The sequence below is a fragment of the Polypterus senegalus genome, chromosome 5, assembly GCF_016835505.1.
Source record: "Polypterus senegalus isolate Bchr_013 chromosome 5, ASM1683550v1, whole genome shotgun sequence".
Classification (NCBI taxonomy): domain Eukaryota; kingdom Metazoa; phylum Chordata; class Cladistia; order Polypteriformes; family Polypteridae; genus Polypterus; species Polypterus senegalus.
In genome coordinates this window covers 189,656,120-189,681,042 of record NC_053158.1, presented here as the reverse complement: position 1 = coordinate 189,681,042, position 24,923 = coordinate 189,656,120, and the positions used below count along the sequence as shown (strand labels likewise).

Here is a 24,923-nt window from a genome sequence, read left to right as displayed (position 1 = left end):
AGTTGGCGGTTTCTAAGCATCACCATCTTGCCCACAGGTGCATTTTCGGGAGTGTCCAACATCTTCAGTTTCTGGAGTGACAGTCGGGGCCGGCAGTACCAGGAGCTTCCTCGCTGTGCAGTAACACAACACATCCCGCTAAGTTCAGCCCCCTGCAGCAGCAGCAGACAGAAGGCCGAGGTGGAATGCAGACTGGATCTGCTTCAGAAACAGCTCAACAGGTAAAGGGTGGGATGCCCTGTGAGGCAGTGGGTACCACATGCAGAGACAATGCCACTTTACTCTTGTCACATGAGGCCAGGCAGTGTCGTGCACCAGGAGGAACCCAGGAGCCACTGCACCAGCATAGGGTCTGATAATGGGTCCTCCAAGGATTTCATCCCGATACCTAACGGCAGTCAAGGTGCCGTTGTCTAGCCTGTAGAGGTCTCTATGTCCCTCCATGGATATGCCTCCCCAGACCATCACTGGCCCACCACCAAACCGGTTATGCTGAATGATGTTACAGGCAGCATAATGTTCTCCATGGCTCCTCCAGACCTTTTCACGTCTGTCACATGTGCTCAGGGTGAACCGGCTCTCATCTTTGAAAAGCACAGGGTGCCAGTGTTGGACCTTCCAATTCTGGTATTCTATGGCAAATGCCAATCGAGCTCCACGGTGCTGGGCAGTGAACACAGGGCCCACTAGAGGATGCCAGGCCCTCAGTCCACCCTCGTGAAGTCTGTTTCTGATTGTCTGGTCAGAGACATTCACACCAGTGGCCTGCCTGCCTACTGGAGGTCATTTTGTAGTCTCTGACAGTGCTCATCCTGTTCCTCCTTGCCCAAAGTAGCAGATACCAGTCTGTCCTGCTGATGGGTTAAGGACCTTCTATGAGGGGCCCTGTCCAGCTCTCCTCGAGTAACTGCCTGACTCCTGGAATCTCCTCCATGCCCTTGAGACTGTGCTGGGAGACACGGCAAACATTCTGGCAATGGGAGGCACGTATTGATGTACCATCCTTGAGATGTTGGACTATCTGTGCCACCTCTATATATATATATATATATATATATATATATATATATATATATATATATATATACTGTATATAGACACGTGAGTCACTGTCATGCACCCGAGAGACGATGCTGAGTCCATGGGTTTTGTTCAACTCAACACAGGAACGGCCAGGATATTTATTGAAACGGGAGCTGCCACTTCACTCGACACAGACGCAGCAAACAAGCAGTGACGTTATCAGTCGTCCTGCCTCGGCTCCCTCCTTCAGTTCAGGAACAGATAGACCTCCTCGTCTGGTCAATCCAGTGGCTACCGATTAGCGACTAGGATTGGGTTAACCTGGAAGGGATGTGACAGAAAAGAAAAGAGTGGGCCAGGTCAGTGGCTGGATTAAAGTGCTCCCCATGTCAACCATCGGCCGACGGACACGTTACGCGGCGAGGCTGTGAAATCGTGGTGCCACGAACCTGGTGTTGCTTCATGGACAGACAAATAGCCGTCAACAGATGTGTCACCCGCAGTTCCGCACTGGTGGGTCTCACCGGGTCTCTCTCTCTCTGTGTGTATATATATATATATATATATATATATATATATATATATATATATATATATATATATATATATATATATATATGTATATATACTGTATATATATACATAGGTCTGATCTGAAGTCTGATTATTTGGGTGCTCACCTACCAGGTTACGCTTGTGATTGGTTGTCCAGTTAGCAGACATCCGCCATATCCTCTCAGTTGCAAGAAGATCATCATAGATATGTGATAACAGTAGCTCTCAAATAATACAAAGAGTACACGACACATGTCTGGCCCTAATTGGGGCTCATCATGTGTACGCACCTTTGCTTCCCCTTATGAGGGATCAGACCTCGGACATCAGTGTCTTGATAAGACACAGTTTTTGTGAGATTTGTTTTTGACTAATATTTAACAATCTTGTCAATGACATGGAAAAGTTCCTAATTGGGAAATGGGAAGTGGAAGTTCATAATTAAATGAAACGTATAAGTGGGTCAAGAATGAAAATTGGCCTAAAATTGAACACTCTTGCACAGAAGGGGGCGCTGTTACACTAGAAATACGAATGTCTAGGCCAGGCTTCACTTTTATCCTAAGGTGAAGACTAAATCCCTTTATCCAGTGCTTGGCTGAATTATTCCTAACTGTGCGCCAGGGCCGTCTTAACAGCATTATAGGCCCCCCGGGCAAAGCAGTGCACTGGGGTCCCTACCTACACAACCACTCACAGGAATTAAAATGTAAATGGTCGATAAAATGAAAGATATATTTATTGTATTGGTACTTCCAACAAAATCAGTATTTAAATATTAAAAAACATGCTGGACAGCAAAGATTAATCAACACAAACATCTGAACAATATAACATGAGCCTTGAAAAACATTTCAACACATACGTGATACTCAGTTGGTAAACCAGACAGACGGAGAGGACACCGTATGAAATTACTATGAATTATTTATTATTAGTCAAGTGTTCAACACAAACATTTGCAAATTTTCTTTGCAGAGAATTGAGTTGAAGTGACGTTAACATATACGCTTTCGTACACATACAGGCACGTGAAGTTGCAGAGGTGACCGTGACACTAAATCCGAGGCAAATGCCAAAGTCCACTTGTAGCACAATAACAAATATTTATAGTTTAGTATAGTAGAGTATTTATTTATTGACAGCAAGTCGCAACATACATAGATTAGCATTGGGGGCACCCGGGCAACTGCCCAGCGTGCCCATGCGTTAAGACGGCCCTGCCGTGAGTCATTCTTTAATGAACAGCAAGTCTTACTCGGGTATTTTTTTTATTTATGATATATCTATTTCAAATCACTAAAACCCCAAATCCTCACTTACTACAGGCTTGTAGCACAGCTAGAATATTTTCGATAGTAAAATGCTAAATCTGACCACATAAATATTTACAAGCACAAACATACAGTATGTGTGGCATAGTCGACATCTAATTGATGTGGGGTCAGCTGGCAATGGAGGAGTGGAAGAAAAAACTCAAGGTGGCACATAGTTTCACTGCGCACTGGAGAGATTCCAAAGGACTGGAAAATGGCAAATATCATCCCATTAGATAAAAAAGGTGACCGGGCAGATCCAAGCAACTATAGGCCAGTAAGCTTAACATGCAAAATTAATGGAAAGAATTATTAAGGATAATATTGAGCAACACCTGGCATGGACAGGAGTTAATTAGGAACAGTCAGCATGGGCTCAGAAGAGGGAGGTCGTGTTTTACCAACATGCTGGAATTTAATGAGGAGGCAACAAAAGGATATGAGCGGAGTGGAGCTTATGATATTATTTATCTGGACTTTCAGAAAGCATTTGATAAGGTGCCACATGAGAGGGTGGGCATCAAACTAAAAGAAGTGGGAGTTCAGGGTGATGTTTGTAGGTGGGGGGGCAGAACTGGTCGATGTTGAGTGGTGACCAGCAGGGGTCAGTGTTAGGGCCGCTGCTATTTTTAATAAATATAAATGATTTAGATAGTGGGTTGGCACCCTGCCCAGGATTGGTTCCTGCCTTGTGCCCTGTCTTGGTTGGGATTGGCTCCAGCAGACCCCCGTGACCCTGTGTTCGGATTCAGCAGGTTGGAAAATGGATGGATGGATGGATTTAGATAAGAATGTAAGTAACAAGCTGATTAAGTTTGCAGATGATACCAAGATAGGTGGATTAGCAGATAATTTGGAATCCGTTATATCATCACAGAAGGACTTGGACAGCATACAGGCTTGGGCAGATTTGTGGCAGATGAAATTTAATGTCAGTAAATGTAAAGTATTACACATAGGAAGTAAAAATGTTAGGTTTGAATACACAATGGGCGGTCAGAAAATCGAGAGTCCACCTTATGAGAAGGATTTAGGAGTTATAGTGGACTCTAAGCTATCGACTTCCTGACAGTGTTCAGAAGCCATTAAGAAGACTAACAGATTGTCAGATTATATAGCGCCTTGATGTGTGGAGTGCAAGTCCAAGGTGGTGATGCTGAAGCGTTATAAAACACTGGTGAGGCCCCATCTGGAGTCCTATGTGCAGTTTTGGTCTCCAGGCTACAAAAAGGACATAGCAGCACAAGAAAAGGTCCAGAGAAGAGCGACTAGGCTGATTGCAGAGCTACAGGGGATGAGTGATGAGGAAAGATTAAAAGAGCTGAGCCTTTACAGTTTAAGACAAAGAAGATTAAGAGGTGACATGATTGAAGTGTTTAAAATTATAAAGGGAATGAGTCCAGTGGATCGAGACGGTGACTTTAAAATGAGCTCATCAAGAACACGGGGACACAGTTGGAAACTTGTTAAGGGTAAATTTCGCACAAACATTAGGAAGTTTTTCTTTACATAAAGAACGATAGACGCTTGAAATAAGAGACCAAGTAGTGTGGTAGACAGTAAGACGTTCGGGACTTTCAAAACTCGACTTGATGTTTTTTTGGAAGAAATAAGTGGATAGGACTGGCGAGCTTTGTTGGGCTGAATGGCCTGATCTCGTCCAGAGTGTTCTAATGTTCTAATCGATGGTGAAATGAAACTTTGAAGCATTGATGGCCGGTTATGTCAGGCAAAGTCACAAATCTGATGACCTGAGCCGACTCAGTCATGTCATTAGTTCATGTGGATATTGTAAGGCAGATTTCTTTCATCGTTGAGTCCCAATGTTCCCAGTACTTCTGGTGTCACCAGGGTCACATTCCTTTCCTTTACAATCATTCCTTTTACGGGATCGATCCGTATGTGAAACAGATATGTCGTGTTCCATAACAATGCCATTTGCACCACAACTCCAAGGGACCCCATGACGTCGACAATGTCAAGGCCAGGACCACCTGGCAACGCCCCTTCAAACCTCCATTCCTAGCACCCAATGCTCCGTCATTGTCTTCTTATTTAGGAAAGTTGGCAACATAACACCCATCCAGTTGCCAGGAGAAGCAGACCAGTAGTGCACAGTCAGCCCTTGTGATTGGCGAGTTTACAATTTGCGGATCTGCCTATTTGCTGGTTTGTCATCGATAATTAGATGGGATTATTTTGGAAGTTTTTTGTGAGTAGGGTGCAAGGCTTGTGTGATGGTCAACAGCACAGGATTAGAGATTAGAGGTGAGGTGGTGCTTCCAAAATGTAATTTGTGGGTTTTGGCATTCACGGGACTCCTGTGCCCCTAACCCACCGCGAATAGCAAGGAATAGCCAAGTGTCACAGCAGGGGACCCAGGAAAGGCTCAATTAATTGTTCATGATATTTGCATTGGCTGACTTACAAGGGTGAGTCAAAAACTATCCACACTCCGGCTGTAGAATTTATTTTAATCAACTTTCAGAAAACACCAATGCATCATTTTTCGTCATAATCTCCCTGCTTTTCAATACACTTTGTCCATCTGTCAACAAGTGTTCGTATTTCTTCATTAAGAAACGAATGCACCGCTCTCTTCACCTCTTCATCACAGGTGAGTCTTCGTCCTCGTAGGGCTCCTTTCGAAACCCAAGTCTGTCATGGATTATTGCACAGTCAGGGCCATGGCTGATTTGCAAATGATCTGCCACATCATCTTACTGTCACTTGTGGCTGACACTTCCATGAACTTCTCTCTTCATTCATACTCACTTCTTTGCGACAAAACACTTTGTCCATACTGTCCATAAAGTCTTCGATAAATATCCGCACTAGGCCCACCCTCAGACCACAAAAAAAATAAATCGCTGCACGTTACCCTTCTTTCGTGCAAATCACAAGTGGGGCAGTCATCGTTTCTCACACCGCAGTTACAATACGATCTGACGTAACACGTTGTGATAAGAAAGACATGGGTACAGTGGAACCTCGGGTCACGAACATCTCGGAACACATACAAATCGGGTGACGACCAAAAAGTTTGCCAAACTTTTGCATCTGGTCACAACCACACACTCGGGTGACGAACAAGCCAGTTTCCCTTCTGGTTCGTACCCGCCGATGATTTCCGCACGTGTTCAGTCTCTCCCTGTGCATTCGCTTTGAACTCTTTGTGCTCTATTTCGTTTCCCTTCTGGTTCATATGCACCGGTGATTTCGCCACGTGTTCAGTCTCTCCCTGTACCTGTACAGTACATTGTTCTCGGTCAGACGTGCATCGCGCAGGGGAACTTTACCTCAAAACTGTAATCTCCTCTCCACCCAGTTCCTCCTCACTTCCTTCATTCCAGGACTCAGCTCATGCAAGGTTAGTTTTCTTGGTTGTTTATGGCTAGTTTTTGTATAAATTACGGATTTTTCAAATGTTCATCTTTTTCCCTGTGCTTAAAACTTATTTGAAAAAGTGTTTACAGTGAGCGGTTCGTAAGGCTGTAGCGTGGACTCTTGCAGTGTTAGTTTTCTCTGTTGTTCAAGGTGTTATTCAGTGTTTGTACATTTAGTTTACTATTACGCTGTGCATTCTATGGTATAATTAACTATTTTTGTGCTTAAAAATCTTTAAAAAATATATATTTACATACAGCTCGTATGGTCTAGAACGGATTACTTGTATTTACATACAATCCTATGGGGGAAATTACTTAGGGTTAGAGGTTCCACTGTACATCAAAAAAAAGGTTTGGGGCAGCCACCCATATATTGTACCCTGGCTACGAAAAACAGAACTGATTTTGGTTTGACAAGATGGCAGCTTTAATGGCCATGACAGGAAGTGATGTCATCTGGACATTAACTGGAAGTGATATCATTGTGACTGGAAGTGATGTCATTTATGGGTCCTGGACTGGAAGTGATGTCATCTATGGGCCTGGGTCCGGAAGTGACGTCATCTATGGGGCCGGCACCTAGTGGGATTTCACGGAGATAGTCTGCTGAGGACGGAGAGAGAGAGTTAGGGCAGCTCACCACCCCCTGGTCTGGTGGGCACTACTATTTAGACCCTCTAGCTGCCTCCCAATCGCACGTGTGTGACAATGTTCACACCTGCATGACAGAGGCTAGGGAGACGGGGACCTCGTATGGAGAGCGCCAATAAGATGGTGCTGCCAACAGAACTGCAATATGGCCACCTATTCTGGAGTGAAGGAGTGAGTGGCCGACAGTCCTTCTCACAAGCAAGCAGGCAGATAACTCCATCATCCTCAGGCTTTACCACCTACTGTCACTTTGTTAACCTCATTTAGAGTGGCATCTTGTGCTCATGTTGCACACTGGACTGCAGTAAATAACACAAAGGAAGTCCAGTGACACAGGCGTAAGACCCAAGAAGAGCTGAAGAAGACAAGTGAAAAAAACTCTGAAGTCTGTGGTTAGTGATGTCTTTACAAAGCATCGGAAAGGTCTGGAGATCTTCCATTATAAGGAAGAGAAACAAAAACAAAATCTGCAGGGGTTCCAAGGCCACAAGACCACCCAGCCCCTACTGGGCATTCTACCTAACAGCAGTGATCTCAATCAGTCCTCAGGGTTTTCAGGCTTCACGTGGAAGAATTTGATGATGATGGTCATGTGGACCTCTGGCCTTCAATTCATCAATGTAATGACTGCAAGGTGCCCTAATCAGATGGTGGTAGCTCAGATCGACACCACAGAAAACTGGAAAGAGAACAGCCATAGATAGTAGGGGTTAGTATGGATTGTGGAGCCGTGAGAAAAATGAGAATTTAATGGATATACTAAATATCAGGGTTACACTAAAATGAAGCTCTGAGAAAGCCAAGGTAAAGTAACGAGTCTTTAGGAGTTTTTTAAAGTGCTCCACCGTATCAGCCTGGTGAATTTCTACCAGTAAACTATTCCAGATTTTAGGTTCATAACAGCAGATGGCCGCTTCACCACCTCTTTTAAGTTTAGCTCTTAGAATTCTAAGCAGATCCTCATTTGAAGATCTAAGGTTACGATTTGGAGTGTAAGGTGAAAGGCATTCCGATATACAGGACTGAGCGAGATTGTTTAAGGCTTGGTAAATCACACGCAGGATTTTAAAGTCAGTTCTAAATGGCATTCTAGGGAAGACAAGATTCTCCATAGTTAGCAGAGTAATCTGGAGAAACAGAGACATTCTAGCAGGCGGCCCTCCCACCACCACAGCTTTGCTTTTCCCTTCCCTGCTAGGCAATCAGTCTTTGTCGGCCCAGAGCTTCTCTTCTCCAAAGGGCTGATCTCGTACTTGTAAACGGCTTTGGGCTTCACTAACGTCTTCACTTTCTTAAAAATGTCTTTTTTTTTGTGTTTTTTCAGGCTGGAGAACCGAATGTCGTCAGATATTGGAGCCATCATGCAACTGCTGCAAAAGCAAATGACCGTGGTGCCTCCAGCTTATAGCACTGTGACACCGCCGCCGCAGCCCGCGTCATACCCGTGTTCAGCAGAAAGGCTGGTCCAGACGGTCATCCCACTGGAGTCTGAGACGCTGGCGTCTCTTTCTCAGGTAATGATGCCCTGCCAAGTTACCTTAATGTGTAGCGTCTAAGGCCGTAGTATCCATGAAGCCTTCCTTTCTGAGACACTGCAATCTCATTCTCATGATACCTCATCTCACTTTTTAATGAATCTGTCCAATTTATTACATCTCTCTGTTAGTGTCTCCTTTTGGCCTCTCTGGGTGACATGTTGGCGTCTTTCTCAGGTAACAATTTTAAGTAAATTGCGTCCACTCATATTACTGTATCGCTCTGCTTCTTCTTCTTTCGGCCGCTCCTATTAGGGGTTGCCACAGCGGATCATCTTCTTCCATCTCTTTCTGTCCTCTGTATCTTTCTCTGTTACACCCATCACCTGCATGTCATCTCTCACCACATCCATAAACCTTCTTCCTTCTTCTTCCCTGGCAGCTCTATCCTTACCATCCTTCTCCGAATATACCCAGCATCTCTCCTCTGCACACGTCCAAACCAATGCAGACTTGCCTCTCTGACTTTGTCTCATTTCTAATCCTGCCCATCCTCATCACACCCTCTGTATCACTCTGTGATAGGATAGAATGATGAAACCCTGGAAGCAAAGGATTATGGACTGAGGACCTTTTTCATAATTATGTGATGTTAAAAGTCCCTCAGGGTTCAGTGCTGTGGCTGCTGCTCTCTTTAATATATGTTGTTAATGCCATCATAAAGGGACTAGCATCCCGATGGAGATGGATGGCAATTTCTTGCCTGGACGGGATTCCACAATTGAAAGATGTGGATGGTTACGCCTCCCCACCAGGAGGCCATGTGGCCAGGTGGCACCAGACATACTCGTGGGTCGGGCAATAAAAAAGACACCTCCTCTGCTTTAGGGGTGCAGAGTCATGAGGCAGCAGACGATACTCATAGAGGAAGGAGAGAAAGGTGACCAGCTGTGTATTATACGATTTGAAATCACTGTACATTAAGCTGCCTTTTATTGGACCAAAACTTGTGTTTGGAGCTCTGGGGCTCCCCCTGGTGGCCACAGTATACAGTAACTATTCAGAGCCTTTCTCTTTCTGCACACTGTACTGTGTTGTAGATTTCATTTTAAATGGGTAAATGTGCCAGTTTTGCCCTATACACTCAATATTCCAGAAGGACAAAGTGAACACGTGTTTTTAGAAAGGTTTGCAATTTTATTAAAAATCAAAAACTGATATCTCTTCATTCATACTGTATAATTATTCAGGCTCTAATTCCATACTTTGTGGAAGCTCCTTTGGCAGCATTTTCAGCTTGTCTGATCAGGTAAGTCTCTACAAACATATACCATCCTATGCATCTGGCATGGCACGCATCAGTGATGATTGTGAAATACCCAATCGGTCAGCCAGTTCACGTTGAAAAGTTCCTGTGGCTAAAAACCCGAGAGTGGACAGAACTTGCAAAGGAGCAGGTAGAGCGCAATTCCTCAAAGTCTGCCTTTGTAAAGATGGCGCCGGTTCAGCACACAGCGCCAAGAGAAGAGCTCTTGGAAATCGAAATCGACTGAGACGGCAGTCATCATCATCTGTAAAAACAGTACATGCTCTCTACTAATTCTTCCATTTTGCGATGTCTTCTAACAACACTAAAGCAGCTATGGCAGTTGGAATAGTTTGGCCATTCCGTGCACCATTATATTGTTACAGATTGATTGAATAGATAGATACAGTGCATCCAGAAAGTATTCACAGCGCATCACTTTTTCCACATTTTGTTAGGTTACAGACTTATTCCAAAATGGATTAAATTCATTTTTTTCCTCAGAATTCTACACACAACACCCCATAATGACAACGTGAAAAAGGTTTACTTGAGGTTTTTGCAAATTTATTAAAAATAAAAATATTGAGAAAGCACATGTACATAAGTATTCACAGCCTTTGCCATGAAGCTCCAAATTGAGCTCAGGTGCATCCTGTTTCTCCTGATCATCCTTGAGATGTTTCTGCAGCTTAATTGGAGTCCACCTGTGGTACATTCAGTTGATTGACATGATTTGGAAAGGCACACACCTGTCTATAGAAGGTCCCACAGCTGACAGTTCATGTCAGAGCACAAACCAAGCATGAAGTCAAAGGAATTGTCTGTAGACCTCCGAGACAGGATTGTCTCGAGGCACAAATCTGGGGAAGGTTACAGAAAAATTTTTGCTGCTTTGAAGGTCCCAATGAGCACAGTGGCCTCCATCATCCGTAAGTGGAAGAAGTTCGAAACCACCAGGACTCTTCCTAGAGCTGGCCGGCCATCTAAACTGAGCGATCGGGGAGAAGGGCCTTAGTCAGGGAGGTGACCAAGAACCCGATGGTCACTCTGTCAGAGCTCCAGAGGTCCTCTGTGGAGAGAGGAGAACCTTCCAGAAGGACAACCATCTCTGCAGCAATCCACCAATCAGGCCTGTATGGTAGAGTGGCCAGACAGAAGCCACTCCTTAGTAAAAGGCACATGGCAGCCCGCCTGGAGTTTGCCAAAAGGCACCTGAAGGACTCTCAGACCATGAGAAACAAAATTCTGTGGTCTGATGAGACAAAGATTGAACTCTTTGGTGTGAATGCCAGGCGTCACGTTTGGAGGAAACCAGGCACCGCTCATCACCAGGCCAATACCATCCCTACAGAGAAGCTTAGTGGTGGCAGCATCATGCTGTGGGATGTTTTTCAGCGGCAGGAACTGGGAGACTAATCAGGATAAAGGAAAGATGACTGCAGCAATGTACAGAGACATCCTGGATGAAAACCTGCTCCAGAGCGCTCTTGACCTCAGACTGGGGCGACGGTTCATCTTTCAGCAGGACAACGACCCTAAGCACACAGCCAAGATATCAAAGGAGTGGCTTCAGGACAACTCTGTGAATGTCCTTGAGTGGCCCAGCCAGAGCCCAGACTTGAATCCGATTGAACATCTCTGGAGAGATCTTAAAATGGCTGTGCACCGACACTTCCCATCAACCTGATGGAGCTTGGGAGGTGCTGCAAAGAGGAATGGGAAACTGGCCAAGGATAGGTGTGCCAAGCTTGTGGCATCATATTCAAAAAGACTTGAGGCTGTAATTGCTGCCAAAGGTGCATCGACAAAGTATTGAGCAAAGGCTGTGAATACTTATGTACATGTGATTTCTCAGTTTTTTTATTTTTAATAAATTTGCAAAACCTCAAGTAAACTTTTATCACGTTGTCATTATGGGGTGTTGTGTGTAGAATTCTGAGGAAAAAAAATGAATTTAATCCATTTTGGAATAAGGCTGTAACATAAGAAAATGTGGAAAAAGTGATGCGCTGTGAATACTTTCAAGATGCACTGTAGATAGATATGAAAGGCACTATATGATAGATAGATAGATAGATAGATAGATAGATGACTTTTGGATTAAGAGCAGAACACTGGAGTTCCCTCAGAATGGACATGGGATGTTATGCCAATGTCTATAAAAATAAATGGGCTCCTTTGTGCAAATCTGTTATGTAGCACAACTGAAAAACATTTTATTCAGTACGAGGTTTCTTGTTTGTTCTGTTTGTTTGCTCTTGTCATGCATGTGCTATCCAAGAATGTGCCCTGTTTGCTGCCATGAGAAGCTCAGAAATCTGGAAAAGGAACAAATGACATCAGAAAAATTTAAATAGCCAGATACAAAGACATGAAAGGCACTCTATAATAGACAGACAGACAGACAGACAGATAGATAGATAGATAAATAGATAGATAGATATAAAATGCACTATATGACTGATTGATAGATAGATAAAAGGCAATATATAACATAGATAGATAGGAAAGGCACTATATACAGCACAATAGATAGATACTTTTTTAATCCCAAGGGGAAATTCACATACTCCAGCAGCAGCATACTGATAAAAAACAATATTAAATTAAAGAGTGATAACAATGCAGGTAAAACAGACAGTAACTTTGAGTAATGTTAACGTTTAGCCCCCCGGGTGGAATTGAAGAGTCGCATAGTGTGGTGGAGGAACGATCTCCTCAGTCTGTCAGTGGTGCAGGACGGTGACAGCAGTCTGTCGCTGAAGCTGCTCCTCTGTCTGGAGATGATCCTGTTTAGTGGGTCAGTGGATTCTCCATGACTGACAGGAGTCTGCTCAGTACCCATCGCTCAGCCACGGATGTCAAACTGTCCAGCTCCGTGGCTACAATAGAGCCTGCCTTCCTCACCAGTTTGTCCTGGCGTGAGGCATCTTTCTTTATGCTGCCTCCTCAGCACACCACCGCGTAGAAGAGGGCGCTCGCCATAACCGTCTGATAGAACATCTGCAGCATCTTATTGCAGATGTTGAAGGACGCCAGTCTTCTAAGGAAGTATAGTCGGCTCTGTCCTCTCTTGCACAGAGCATCATTATTGGCAGTCCAGTCCAATTTATCATCCAGCTGCACTCCCAGGTATTTATAGGTCTGTACCCTCTGCACACAGTTACCTCTTATGATCACGGGGTCCATGAGGGGCCTGGGCCTCCTAAAATCCACCACCAGCTCTTTGGTCTTGATTACAATCAAGTGAATTAAATTTGTAAATGATATGCCATTAATTTCAGTGTATATCATAAAACCCGCATCATATATGTGAATCTAAAAAAGAAAAGCCAACCACAGAAACAGTAGCACTACTTTGACGCTGGGTGCCGCCAGTTTGCAAAACTGAGCAGAAAAGTGCGTATGCAAGGAGGGGCGCTGCCATGAGAATGTGTGTGGCTTTACTCCAAGTTTAGTTTTTATACAACTCGGAGTGAACGTGGAAACAGGTGTATGCAACATTTATATATGAGGCCACTGGTGTTTCCAAACATTCACAGTTATTGAGGCCACTGTGCTCTTGGGAACACTCCGAGCTTTGAAAAAGGTCTCATCCCTCACGCCCTGATCCATGCATTACCATAATTTGATCACGGAGGTCTACACAGAGTTTCTTGGACATCACAACTTTGTTTTTGTGCTGACTTGCTGCGTGAATTATGGGACTTACTATACACAGGTAAATGATATCTAGTCAATTCAGTGTGCCACAGGTGGACTCCAGTCAAGTTCTAGAAGCATCTCAAGGAGAATTAAAGCAAACAGGACGCACCTGAGCACAATTTAGAGGGCCACAGCAAAGGGTCAGAATAATTCTAGGAAAGGAGAGATTTCAGTTGCCTTTTAATAAATTTGAAAACCTATCTGAGAACATGCCTTGGCTTTGTCTTTCAGTGTTATTGAGTGTAGATTGATGGGCAAATATTGTGAATATATCCATTCAAAATGAAAAATACAGCCCAATAAAGCATGTGGAATGTGAAGGGCTCTAAATACTTTCTGAATCCATTGGGAATTGTCTTGATAAGAAAATCAATAATAGACTAGTTACGTCAATCAAGTGGAATGGCAGATCAGCCAAATCATTGCAGATGGACCTGGGCAGACTTGTGGCAGGTGATATTTCATGCAAGTACATTGTGAGTTTTCATACGTATCGGAAGTGAAAAGGTTACACGGTGGGAGATCTGGAAGCTGAAAGCACCCCTTTATGAGAAGGGTCTAGGGGCTGTCATGACCGTGTCACTCTCTTACGTCCAGATTGTGTACAGAAGCTGTTAAGAGGACTAAGTAGATGTTGGGTTGTGTAGCTCAGGATGTGGAGAACAAGTCACCTTAAGTTATAGAGGCACACTTGTGAGGACTCGCTTGGTGTGCTGTGTACAGTTTCAGTCTTTGTATAACAAAAAATGAGTCATTAATTCCAGAGAAAGTCCAGAGAAGGTCGACTAGGCTGATTCGAGGATGAAAAGTAATGAGCTATGAGGAGGGATTGAAGGAGATGCGCCTTTTCAGTTTAATTACGAGGCGTGATCAAAAAATACAGTGATATGTTTTAAAAAGTAAACGTTTATTGCAGTAAAAGATTTACAACTACTAGTCACCCTCAAAATACTCACCTCCACTTTGAATGCACTTATCTCAATGCTCCTGCTACTTTGAGAAGCAGTTCTGGAAGTTTTCATTTGAGAGTGTCTTTAGTTGGGCTGTTGTGGCTTCCCGGATGTCCTCAACGGAGTGATGTCGTTTGCCTTTCATGGTCATTTTCAATTTAGGGAATAGCCAGAAGTCGCATGGTGCCAGATCCAGCGAATAAGGTGGATGCGGACACAGCGTAATGTTTTTATTTGACAGAAATTGTTGTACTAGAAGGGATGTGTGACAAGAAGCGTTGTCATGATGAAGAATTGGAAACGTTTCAACATTTTCCTCTGTTGTCGATGTTGAAGGATGCCCTGATCTTTTCTCGTCTTCAGCCGAGTCAGATCCATTATGAAATCGATCGAAGCACTTCTAAACCGTCTTAATTGTCGGTGCAGTGTCACCATAAACTGATTTTAACATCTGATGGGTTTTCTGAGCTTTTTGCGATTTGAACGAAAATTTCATGTTAATGCGTTGCTCGATATCCATTATTAACGACAAACTTGAAAAGCACACTTGAGCTCAACAGTGGCCCACAAATGACTGACAGTATCAAACCAGTTAAAACTGGTCACAAACTAGGGTCCAGGATGGACCTGTCAGAAACTGCATTGAATTGTTCTGCGTTGCTCTTGGATGGTGCTCTGCATCAACATTCACCATACCTTTTGATCACACCTCGTAAATAGAGATGAAGAGGAGACATGTTTTGAAGTGTTTAAAATGACGAAGGGAAGTTAGTCCAGTGGATCGAGACAGTGACTTTAAAGTGAGTCCATCAAGAATACAGGGATACAGTTCGAAACTTGTTAAGGGGAAATTTTGCACAGATGTTGGACGTTATTTCTTCGAACAGGAGAAAAAGAAACGGACACAAGCAATAAATGATCAAGTCATTTGGTATGTGGTAGGACGTTTTAGAACTTCAGAATTTCACTCGATGCCATTTTGGAAGCCATTGTGTGAATAGGATTGACAGTCTTTGTAGGGTTCTCAAAATGGTTCCAATATTCTAATGCATTTGTCTCCATTCACCCTGCAGATCTCCGATTCCCAAGATTTTGAAGAACTTGCTTCCAAGTCATCGGTCTCCCTGCTGAACACTGTGGAGCTTCAGCCACAGGCAGGGTCATCTGGACACCCTTCTGATGGAAGGCCGGAACTAACGGAAGGGCTGCCCGTGCTGCCAGAACCGGAGGAGCTTATAGCCCGGTTGGAGAGGTTACGCCGCCTCTCACTGCCAGTACAGCATGTGGACCACCCGTTGGACTTACAGCCACCCCAAAGACACAGCTCAGATCCCGGAAGCTAAAGAAAACCTGGAGCTACAGCGCCTACATTTTGGCTCTCCTTTCAAATGGAAACATTTGCTTCAATAATTCAAACATCACAACTTGGCAAATACTTGCTACCAGGAAATACTACCAGGAAGGTTTTCCTTGCTCGGTGTGAACAAACGAAGAAGAACCTTTGGCTTGTCCATAGGTCGTTGACTTCGTGAGCAAAGTGCATTCTTCTTAACTCGGGGAAATGGGACAGAACCTGTCCTGGTGCAAACCATGGATGTCACAGTAACAACAAACAAAAGAGTCTCGCAATATACTTGGCAGGCTGGAGAGGTTCGGCGCTCTCGCTCCACGTCTAGATGCCACAGTGAGCAGCGCCGTCATGGCCTTTTTTTGCCCCACTGACGTAAATTAGAATTTCCACCGCCCTGATCCTTATATCAATTAGAGATGTCAAGATGTTAGCTGGCCTAACAGACTGTCGAGTGCTTGACCGTATTGAATTCTCTGCCTGCCCATCCATTCATGGCCCTCCGGTCAACATGGTTAGCCAGTACGACCAATGGGTGGGTACCACGGCCTCAGGAGATTGCCCCCCCCCCAAAGAACGAAGGAAAAAAAAATCTAAACAAAATGTTTGTTTCTGCTGCTCCGATAACTATAGCCATGCACTGTAACTGAACATATCAGATGTCTTTTGCTGACCTTGTACAGATAACTGAATGAAGTCATATAACAATATGCAAACAAGAATTACTAAAGAATAAGTTATTTGATGTAAATAAGCTGTTTTAGTCCAAAGGAGTGTATATAGCTACTCTGACTTGTGTGTGGCCTGTGATCCTGGTGTGTCCTTCCTTCTTCAGCCTGGCCTGGCTTGGGATGCTCAGCGATGGGCTTAGCATCGCAGGCTTGAATGTATTCAGCTCCACTTCCAGCATATCCACCTCTCCGATTCGGACCTCTTTGGCTTATAAGAACCCCGGATCGGAACCTAGTGCTTCCTGATCTCGCCTCGTCGTTCGGGGCACAGCTTTGCCCTCTGACTGGTGGCTTTAGAAATCTTCCCAGTGTCTCGTGGGCTTATCTGATCACGTCTTTTTTTTTTTTTTTGGAAAACCTTGTAGCTAAAGTTTAAAAGTTTTCCATGTTGTCTAAAGCAATAATTCTGCTAGAAATCAGCATCTTGGACACGCTCATCTCGTGTATTTTAATACCCCCACGTTGGCGCTGACTTGTTTATTTGCACAAGTTTTCTGCTGTTTTTTTTTTAGCCCTTCAGAATATCACAATCTTCTTCATTATTTGATAGTGAAGTGGTCCTACCATCTAATCAACTTCAGGTTATACACAAAGCTGCCTATCAGCTTCACCATCTGACACAAGAGGCTTCCTAAGCTTCTCTCCACTCAGTGATGTCCATATCCATAGTCAGACCATTCATCTCAGATAGGCTCTCATCTGTTATTGATGTATTTTAATCCAAGGTGCTGTCACATCATGGGTTCAGCATCCTGGGTTGAAACCCCTTGGTCTTCCTCTGTGTCCTCCAGTCCTCCTCTCACATCTTCAAAGACATGTCATTAGGTTACTTGGCGACTCTGAGTTGCGTGAGCATGGGCATGAGTGGGCTGTCCAGGACTGTTTCCCACCTTGTGTCTGTGATGGTGCGAGTCAACTCCACCCTACTGGTTGTTTCCCGGGAGCCTCTTGAACCCCTTACCACTGATAATGTACCCGAGGATGAGCCAGTGGAGGAGGACACAACGTACATCTAGTAAAGCGGTAGGTGTATAAGTGCGCCGGTGCTGTTATTAAAATCCGACAAAACAGAACAGTGTTCAAAAGTGTAGTGAAAATCTTCAATAAATAAATAACCCATAAAAACGAATGATGGTGCAGGTGGGGAAAAAACAGTTCCAATAAATAAATCCGTTAAAAACGTCAAGAGACAGTCCACAAAACTTTGAGTTTTGCCCTTTTTAACTTTGGGCCTCCTCCCGTTTACCCCCTTCGGAACCTGCAGGAGGAAAAGAAGACGTCAGATGTAGTCAACCTTCATATCCTGGCTCTGTTCCCAGCCACCCTTCCTTCGGCATGCACAGGGCAACCTGTTGAGCCACACGCGCCTCTCCCACCGCTCACACTCAGCCCTTGCTGTCAATCGGGCCGCTCCTATGCCCCGGCGATTCCCTGTAGGAGTGCCTTTTCTTCAGCGTCAGGTTCCTGCAGCCATGAAGCTCACTCCTGACCACCTACCTCTCACTCCTGGCAGCACAGACACTCTCACTCTCTTCATGTCTCTGTGTTCTCTCCATTCAACCTCCATCTTTCACGCGTCTTTCTCTCTCTCTGGCCAGTCTATTTTTCCTCCTTTTGTCTTCTCTTTCCAATTCTTTTCTGACACCTCCTTACTGTCCTGGCTCCCTTTATATCTGCCTTGATCACAAAGCCAATAAAAGCAACCGAGACAGAACGTACCCTCGTGTAGGTGCGTCTCACCTCAGTTACCTCACCAACCTCCCACAGCTACACGTGCACGCACACCCTTGGAGATCGAGCCGGCCATTCATTTATTTACTGTATATACTCAAACTTGAAAAATCGATCATAAAATCAGACCCTGACTTATATGCCCGTTCAAAAATATGATACTTAATTTTTTTTTCTTACATCTTCCTGCCTCCTCCAATCTCACACCAGTTTCTCTGACACATCAAATTTTGTTGCAGCAGTGAAGTTGCAAATTTCTTCAATAACGTTTAATTTAAAACCAGCTTCATATTTTCCTTCTGATCGAACACTCCATCGTAGATAAGGGTTTGCTCTTACGATAAAGGTGTATGAGGGTGTGAGATACGAAAAACACAAATCAGTGCAAATGTCACTTCGGAATAGTTCAGGTATTACTGTGTGGTCACGTAGGCACAATACATAGAAAGAAAAAGGCAGTGTGCTCTGTCGTTACTCTCTCAGGTGGGTGTTAGCATGTCATAATCTCTTGGACAAATAGTGTGAGTTTTCCTCATTCAATGTATACGACCAACATTATAACATACCGGAAATTATACGGTAAAATCAAGCTCCGACTTATCCAAAGGAGGACTTAAACATGAGTATATACATATTTATTAAAAATCGGTCACCTTTTTCTAAGCCACGGATCTGCTATACCACAGTTCCAAGTACAGCTGGTATATCCTCTGATTCTCCATAAACCTTAACTGAATTAGTTGGATTTGAGAAAATTACATTAAGTTGTCTTCATCCAAGGAAGCTTAAAGAGCTTAAGTGTGTAATACAACTGTTTCCGTATCTGCACAGCTTGGGTTGAAGTAGATTACAGGCACTGTCCTTAGTATTGGACAGTCTTTGCTACTAGGGGTCCACAGTTCAACATAACAAAGTTGATTATTCCAGTTCCAGGTCGTGTAGGGTCAGAACCAATCCAAGCTGCACTAGACATTAGAACTGTGGGGATCTTCCTGCTTGAGTCTGGATTAGGTGATTTAAGATTGATGAGCTTGTTGGGCTGAAAATTCAAATATGTCTTGCATATTTTAGGTAGCAAACAGGCCTGGAGTGTGTACGAGTTACAGCACCCACTTACCTGTGCACCCACTGTTTGGAAAAAAAATCTCACGAACATACGTAAGGAAAAATCTGCCAATCAAGGGGTGACCATTCAGTCCATCAAGTACGTTTGTTTAGCTCTTAGCTAAGTTGCCCTAAAACCCATGTAATTAAGTTTGTCTGTCAACTGTAAACTGGTCCAGTGAGGATGCTCGTGTGTGAGCAGGCCTTCCAGTGGACTGTTGCCATCTTCAGGGCTGGTTTCTGCTTTATGTCTGATTCAACCGGGATCGGACCCCTAAAACTCTGTATTAGATTAGGTAGGATCAGTGTTTGCATTTGTGGTTTTGTTGTGATTGCTAAACAACGAAGGTAATAGAACTGTGAGGCCAAGAAAACTCTTTGAACCTCCTTGAAGGATCACTCCACAGATTTACAATCCCTCTCCTTCTTCTCCGTAATCTCCATCAAATTCAGCAGCCTAGCTGCAATGACATAAATAAGCACATCTGGTCCCAGTCTGAAGTCCCACACTTTTAGCCTTTAGCACTTCTTCGCTAATCTTGTCCTCACTCCCAAACCATTTGCCACTAAAGTCTCCAAAGAGGTGGAAATTCAAAAGAACCAAATCAGGCTTGTAGGGAGCAAAGGGAAGAAGGGTTGTGTGACCTGTATGGTTGTGCGATTTTTTGTTGAAGGAGGACTTCAGTAGTGTGTCGGGAGTTCAGACTCTCCATAACACTTGTGAATGTACAGATCTGAGTTGACGATTTGCCCACATGACAAAATGTCTACCAAAATTATTCCTTCTGTAACCCAAAACACAGTGACCAAGACTTTCCCTGCTGTTCTTCTCAGGAGAAATTGGATGATGCTAATCAATTGACGGCCCATTGTTTCATCCCTTATGATGATCTGTGATAGAAACCTTTGAAGTTTAAGATAAATTGGAGAAGAAATGAAGACCTAGCTCTGTCTGGACAGTTGTGTGACAGATGATAAGACCCATTGAACGTAATGTGCACACGGCATTAACATAGGATGTAGGTTGCAGGCCCTGTTGGACAAATTCACCAGCATGTTGATGTAATGCTGGAGTCGCTGTAGTTGTTTGCTGGCCAGAGCAAGGTGTGCCAATGAGGTCTGCTGCTCTTCTCTCAGAACCCTGCCACTAGTGGCTCTTTTATCAGTAGCAGAGACTCAGTATAGAGAGTTTAACTAGAGTGTAAATGTTCACCACAGGACAGTCAGCAAGACACACACACTCTAGCAGAATGAGATGAAGACTTTTTTGTCTTAGAAAAGTCTCAGTCTTGCAAATCAAACCTAATATGAAAAGACCACAACCCTAGCAAACCATAAAAGATGGACATCTTACTATTAAAAGACGCTTGTTCATGAAATCGATGATTTCATTATTTGACTTGGTGTGATCTAAGCAATTACCTTCAATAAAGCTCAGGTGCAAAATACCAGGCACCCAATACCAGGGCTCTTGGTTCACATGGCCTCTACCAGTGTGGCTTTGGCTCATTCTTCCCATTGCTATGTAGACATTTCCTCCTAAGATTGAGGGTAGTTTGAACTTGTCCTCCAGTGTACTCAATGATGGACTCTTGCCCTGCTACCCGATACTGTCTTGTTTCCCGTCACCCTAATTTGGAATACGAGGATTCCGATTATCAATGGATGGATTTGTGGCAGTTAACATTGTATTAAAAATAATTTTGGAGAGCAGGCATCCATGGGTGCTCCTGCTGAGTCCAGTCACTTAACAGGAACAGAAGATCAACGATACATTGAGACAGAGTTTAGACCAAATGATATTGTGGAGCATCGCTTGATGTGTCTGCTTGTCTGGACTTTGCTTAACTTGTGGTAGGCAAAGCTCTGATGAAATATTAAAATATTAATCAACCAGTTTGTCTTTGACGTAGCGCCTTTCTATAGTAACCAATATCCCAAGGGACGTTACACAAACACTCTCTTTGTACAGCTGTTTCCATATATTTCTTTATAGATGGAGCACAGCAAACATCAATAAGGCAAATCCTGGTGTAAAAGTCACCATTTGATTCATATTTGCCTTCTTGATGCAATCCAGAAGATGTCGCTTTTCTCTGCCCATAAGGCATGCTTAACGTGGCACAAAGAAAGCACTATATAAATGTAATGAATTATTATTGTTATTATTATGGGCCACAAGATGACATCTTTAACATCTCTTTTCAAAAGACTTTCACAATGTGGTCCAAAGGATGCCATTCTAACGTCTGTTTCTACAACACCTTCCTGACGTCATCAAAAAGATACCATCTTTGAGATCTGCTTCTGAAAAGTCACCTACGCGTGGTACGGAAGATGTCGTCTTTAAAATGTGTTTTTGAAATGCCTTCTTGACATGGTCCATTTAACATCTGTTTCCAAAAAGCCTTTTCTCTGTGTGTCCAAAGATGGTCTAAAAGATGCCATTTTGTCTGACAGGCCTTTTTGAAAAAGAGTTTCTCTACAGATCCAAATACAAATATATATATGCCTTTATTTGAAAGGTCCTATATAAAGCCAAAGAAGCTCCAAATAATGGCTTTCTGATATCTTTTTTTTTCAATTCGCCTTATTGGCATGGTCCTGAAGATGCCATCTTTTAACATCTTCTCGCCACAGTCCTAAAATATCCTATTCTAACATCTGTTTCTGAGAAGACTTCTTTAAATGATCTCTATTACTGGAATAACTTCTTGGTGTGGTCTGAAAGATGCTGTTTTTAGCATTTGTTTGCCGAATGCCTATGCTGCATAAGTGAAAGATGGTCCACAGGATGCCATCTTCAGTACCTCTTTCTGAATGGGTCTTCTTGTCACGGTTCAAAAGACGTTCTTCTAACGTCTGTTTCTGAAAGGTCTTCTGACTTTGACATCTTTAACATCTGTTTCTGAAGAACATTCCTGACATGGCCCAGTAGAGGCTGTTTTTAACATCTGTTTCCAGAATACTTTCTCTACATGAGTCAAGGGGGGCCCAGAAGATGCCATCTTTAATGCCTCTTTCTGCAAAGGCCTTCTTGTCACGATTCAAAAGACGCTCGTCTAACGCCTGTTTCTGAAAGGTCTTCTGACTTTCCATAAGTCTTCTCTAATACAGCCTCAGGATGGTACAAAAGGTGCCATTTTTTTAACATTTCAATCCAAAAGGCCTTCTTGCTGTGGTTGACATTCTTGACATTATCTGATGTTTAATGTCTGTTTCTGAAATGGCTTCTTGATGCCGTCCAGAAGATGCTGCTTTTAATGTCAATTTCTAAAAGGCCATCCTGACGTGGTCCAAAAAATGTCCAGAAGACCTTTAACGCCTTTCCCTGAAGATGCATTTCTGCCACCGTCCCAAAGATGATGCTCTGATATCTGTTACCTGAAAACCCTTCTGACATGATCGAAAAAAATGCCATCTTGAACTTTTGTTTCTGAAACACCTTCCTGACATGGGCAGTTTTCATGTCTGTTTCCATAAGGCCTTCCCTACAAGGTCCTAAAGATGCCATCTTGAACGTCTGTTTCTGAACGGCCATCTTGACCTGGTTTGAAAGATTCTGCTTTTGACCTCAGTTTCCTGGAAGCCTTCCTCGCAGGGCCAAAGAAGGTCCAAATAATGGCTTTCTAATATCTTTTCTCTTTTTTAAGTCGCCTTATTAACATGGTCCTAAAGATGTCTTTTTTTTAACATCTGTTTCCAAAAGGCTTTCTTCTCCCAATGGTCCAAAGATGGTTCAGAAGATGTATTTATATTTTTTTTAAGTTTCCTCTATTCCTGGATGCTGATGGCAGCAAAAAAGGATTGACTTGTCAGTGTTTCACATTCGCCACCTGTTGTTCAGAGTTGACATGCTCCATAACATTCCTTCAGCATCTCCCTTATTAGTCTTCTCCCTTTGACGTTCATGTCGTTGTGTGCATTTTGTAACCTTCAATGAGATCACAGACAAAGACAATCTAGTGCAATCACAGCCGTAGAGTTTAGAGTCCATTTCCTTATCCACTAAACCACACAGCGCTTGAAAAGAATAAACCGACCAATAGTTTGAATTTGGAATTAGGCATTTTTAATGACAAATATAATTTCCTGTTTTGGTTGATTTAAACTTTGGGATGAAATATCATGAGAGATTGGCATTGTGTTACGAATGTGTTGATACTGGCCGCTTCATTCTGCTCCTCTCAGGGATCAATCAATCTGTTAGATGAAACATTCTCACACTTGACTTTCCTAATCCTGTCTAACTAAGAAATGGGCCCCCCTCCATATGAATCAGTAATGAAAACTTGAGCAAGTCCAACAGAGTCACAGCCGGAGAAGTTGAACATCGAGGACACGTTAAAGTAATGGAAAGACCAGTAGACCTCAGGATTGATAAGGCAAGCCATGGTGTTAAGACAAGCCGTCTCTTTAATGTCTGTTTCTAACACACCATCTTGATACGGTCCAAAGGGTATAGCCACGTGGTTCAGATACCGTCTCTAACATCTGTTTCTCACTCACCTTGACATGGTCCAAAAGATGCCGTCTTTAATGACTGTTCCTCAAACTCCTTCAGACTATTCAAAACATGCTGTCTTTAACATACGTTTCTGAGAATACCTTTTAATGCCCATTTCCAAAAGATGTTGATTTTAAAGCCGCTTTCCAAAATGATATCATCTTTCACATCTGTTTCACAAACATCTTGACACGTTCCAAAAGATGCCATCCTTAACATCTGTTTCTCAAAACATCTTGACATGGTCCAAAAGATGTCGCTTTTTTTAAAGGCATGACCACATGGTCCAGAAAGATATCATCTCTAACATCTTTTTCTCAAACTCCTTGACAGGGTCCTAAAAATGCTATATTAAACGTCTTTTTCTCAAACGCCTTGACACGGTCCACGTTTCTCGAAAATCTTGACATGGTCTAAAGGATGCTGTCGTTAACATACGTTTCTCAAAAAACCTTTGAACGCCCATTTCCAAAACATGGTCCAAAAGATGACGTTTTTAATGCCCCTTTGCAAAAGACATAACCATGTGGCCCAAAAGATGCCATCTTTTGCATTTTTTTCTCATCTGCCTTGACAGGGTCCTAAAAATGTTATATTTAACGTCTGTTTCTCAAACACCTTGACACGGTCCATGTTTCTCAAAAAGCTGGATATGGCCTAAAAGATGCCATCTTTAACATAGTGTATTTTCCTTTTAATGCCCAATTTCCAAAAGGTTCAAAAAGATATCACCTCTAGCATCTTTTTCTCTTAACACCTTAACAGTGTCCTGAAGATGCTGTTTTTAACGTCTGTTTCTCAAATGCCTTGACATGGTCCATGTTTCTCGAAAAGCTTGACACGGTCTAAAACATGCTGTCTTTAACATACGTTTCTGAAAATACCTTTTAATGCCCATTTCCAAAAGATGTTGATTTTAAAGCCGCTTTCCAAAATGATATCATCTTTCACATCTGTTTCACAAACATCTTGACACGTTCCAAAAGATGCCATCCTTAACATCTGTTTCTCAAAAACACCTTGACATGGTCCAAAAGATGTCGCTCTTGTATAAACCCCATGGTTCAAAAAGATGCCGTCCTGAGACACTTGATACGTTCCAAAAGATGCCATCTTTAACATCTGTTTC

The 24,923-nt window shown here is 43.1% G+C and overlaps 1 protein-coding gene across 2 annotated transcripts in view; it reads left to right on the top strand.

Moving 5' to 3' along the window:
• The window catches only part of kcnh2b (potassium voltage-gated channel, subfamily H (eag-related), member 2b), a 580,789-nt gene extending 562,466 nt beyond the window's left edge, over positions 1-18,323 (top strand). For both annotated transcript variants that reach the window (XM_039753827.1, XM_039753828.1), the window contains 3 exons: positions 38-221; positions 8,259-8,448; positions 15,447-18,323. In XM_039753827.1, coding sequence (XP_039609761.1) covers positions 38-221; positions 8,259-8,448; positions 15,447-15,716 — 644 coding nt within the window. In that variant the 3' untranslated portion in view covers positions 15,717-18,323. The remainder of the gene's footprint in view (positions 1-37; positions 222-8,258; positions 8,449-15,446) is intronic.
• The last annotated feature ends 6,600 nt before the right edge of the window (positions 18,324-24,923 follow it).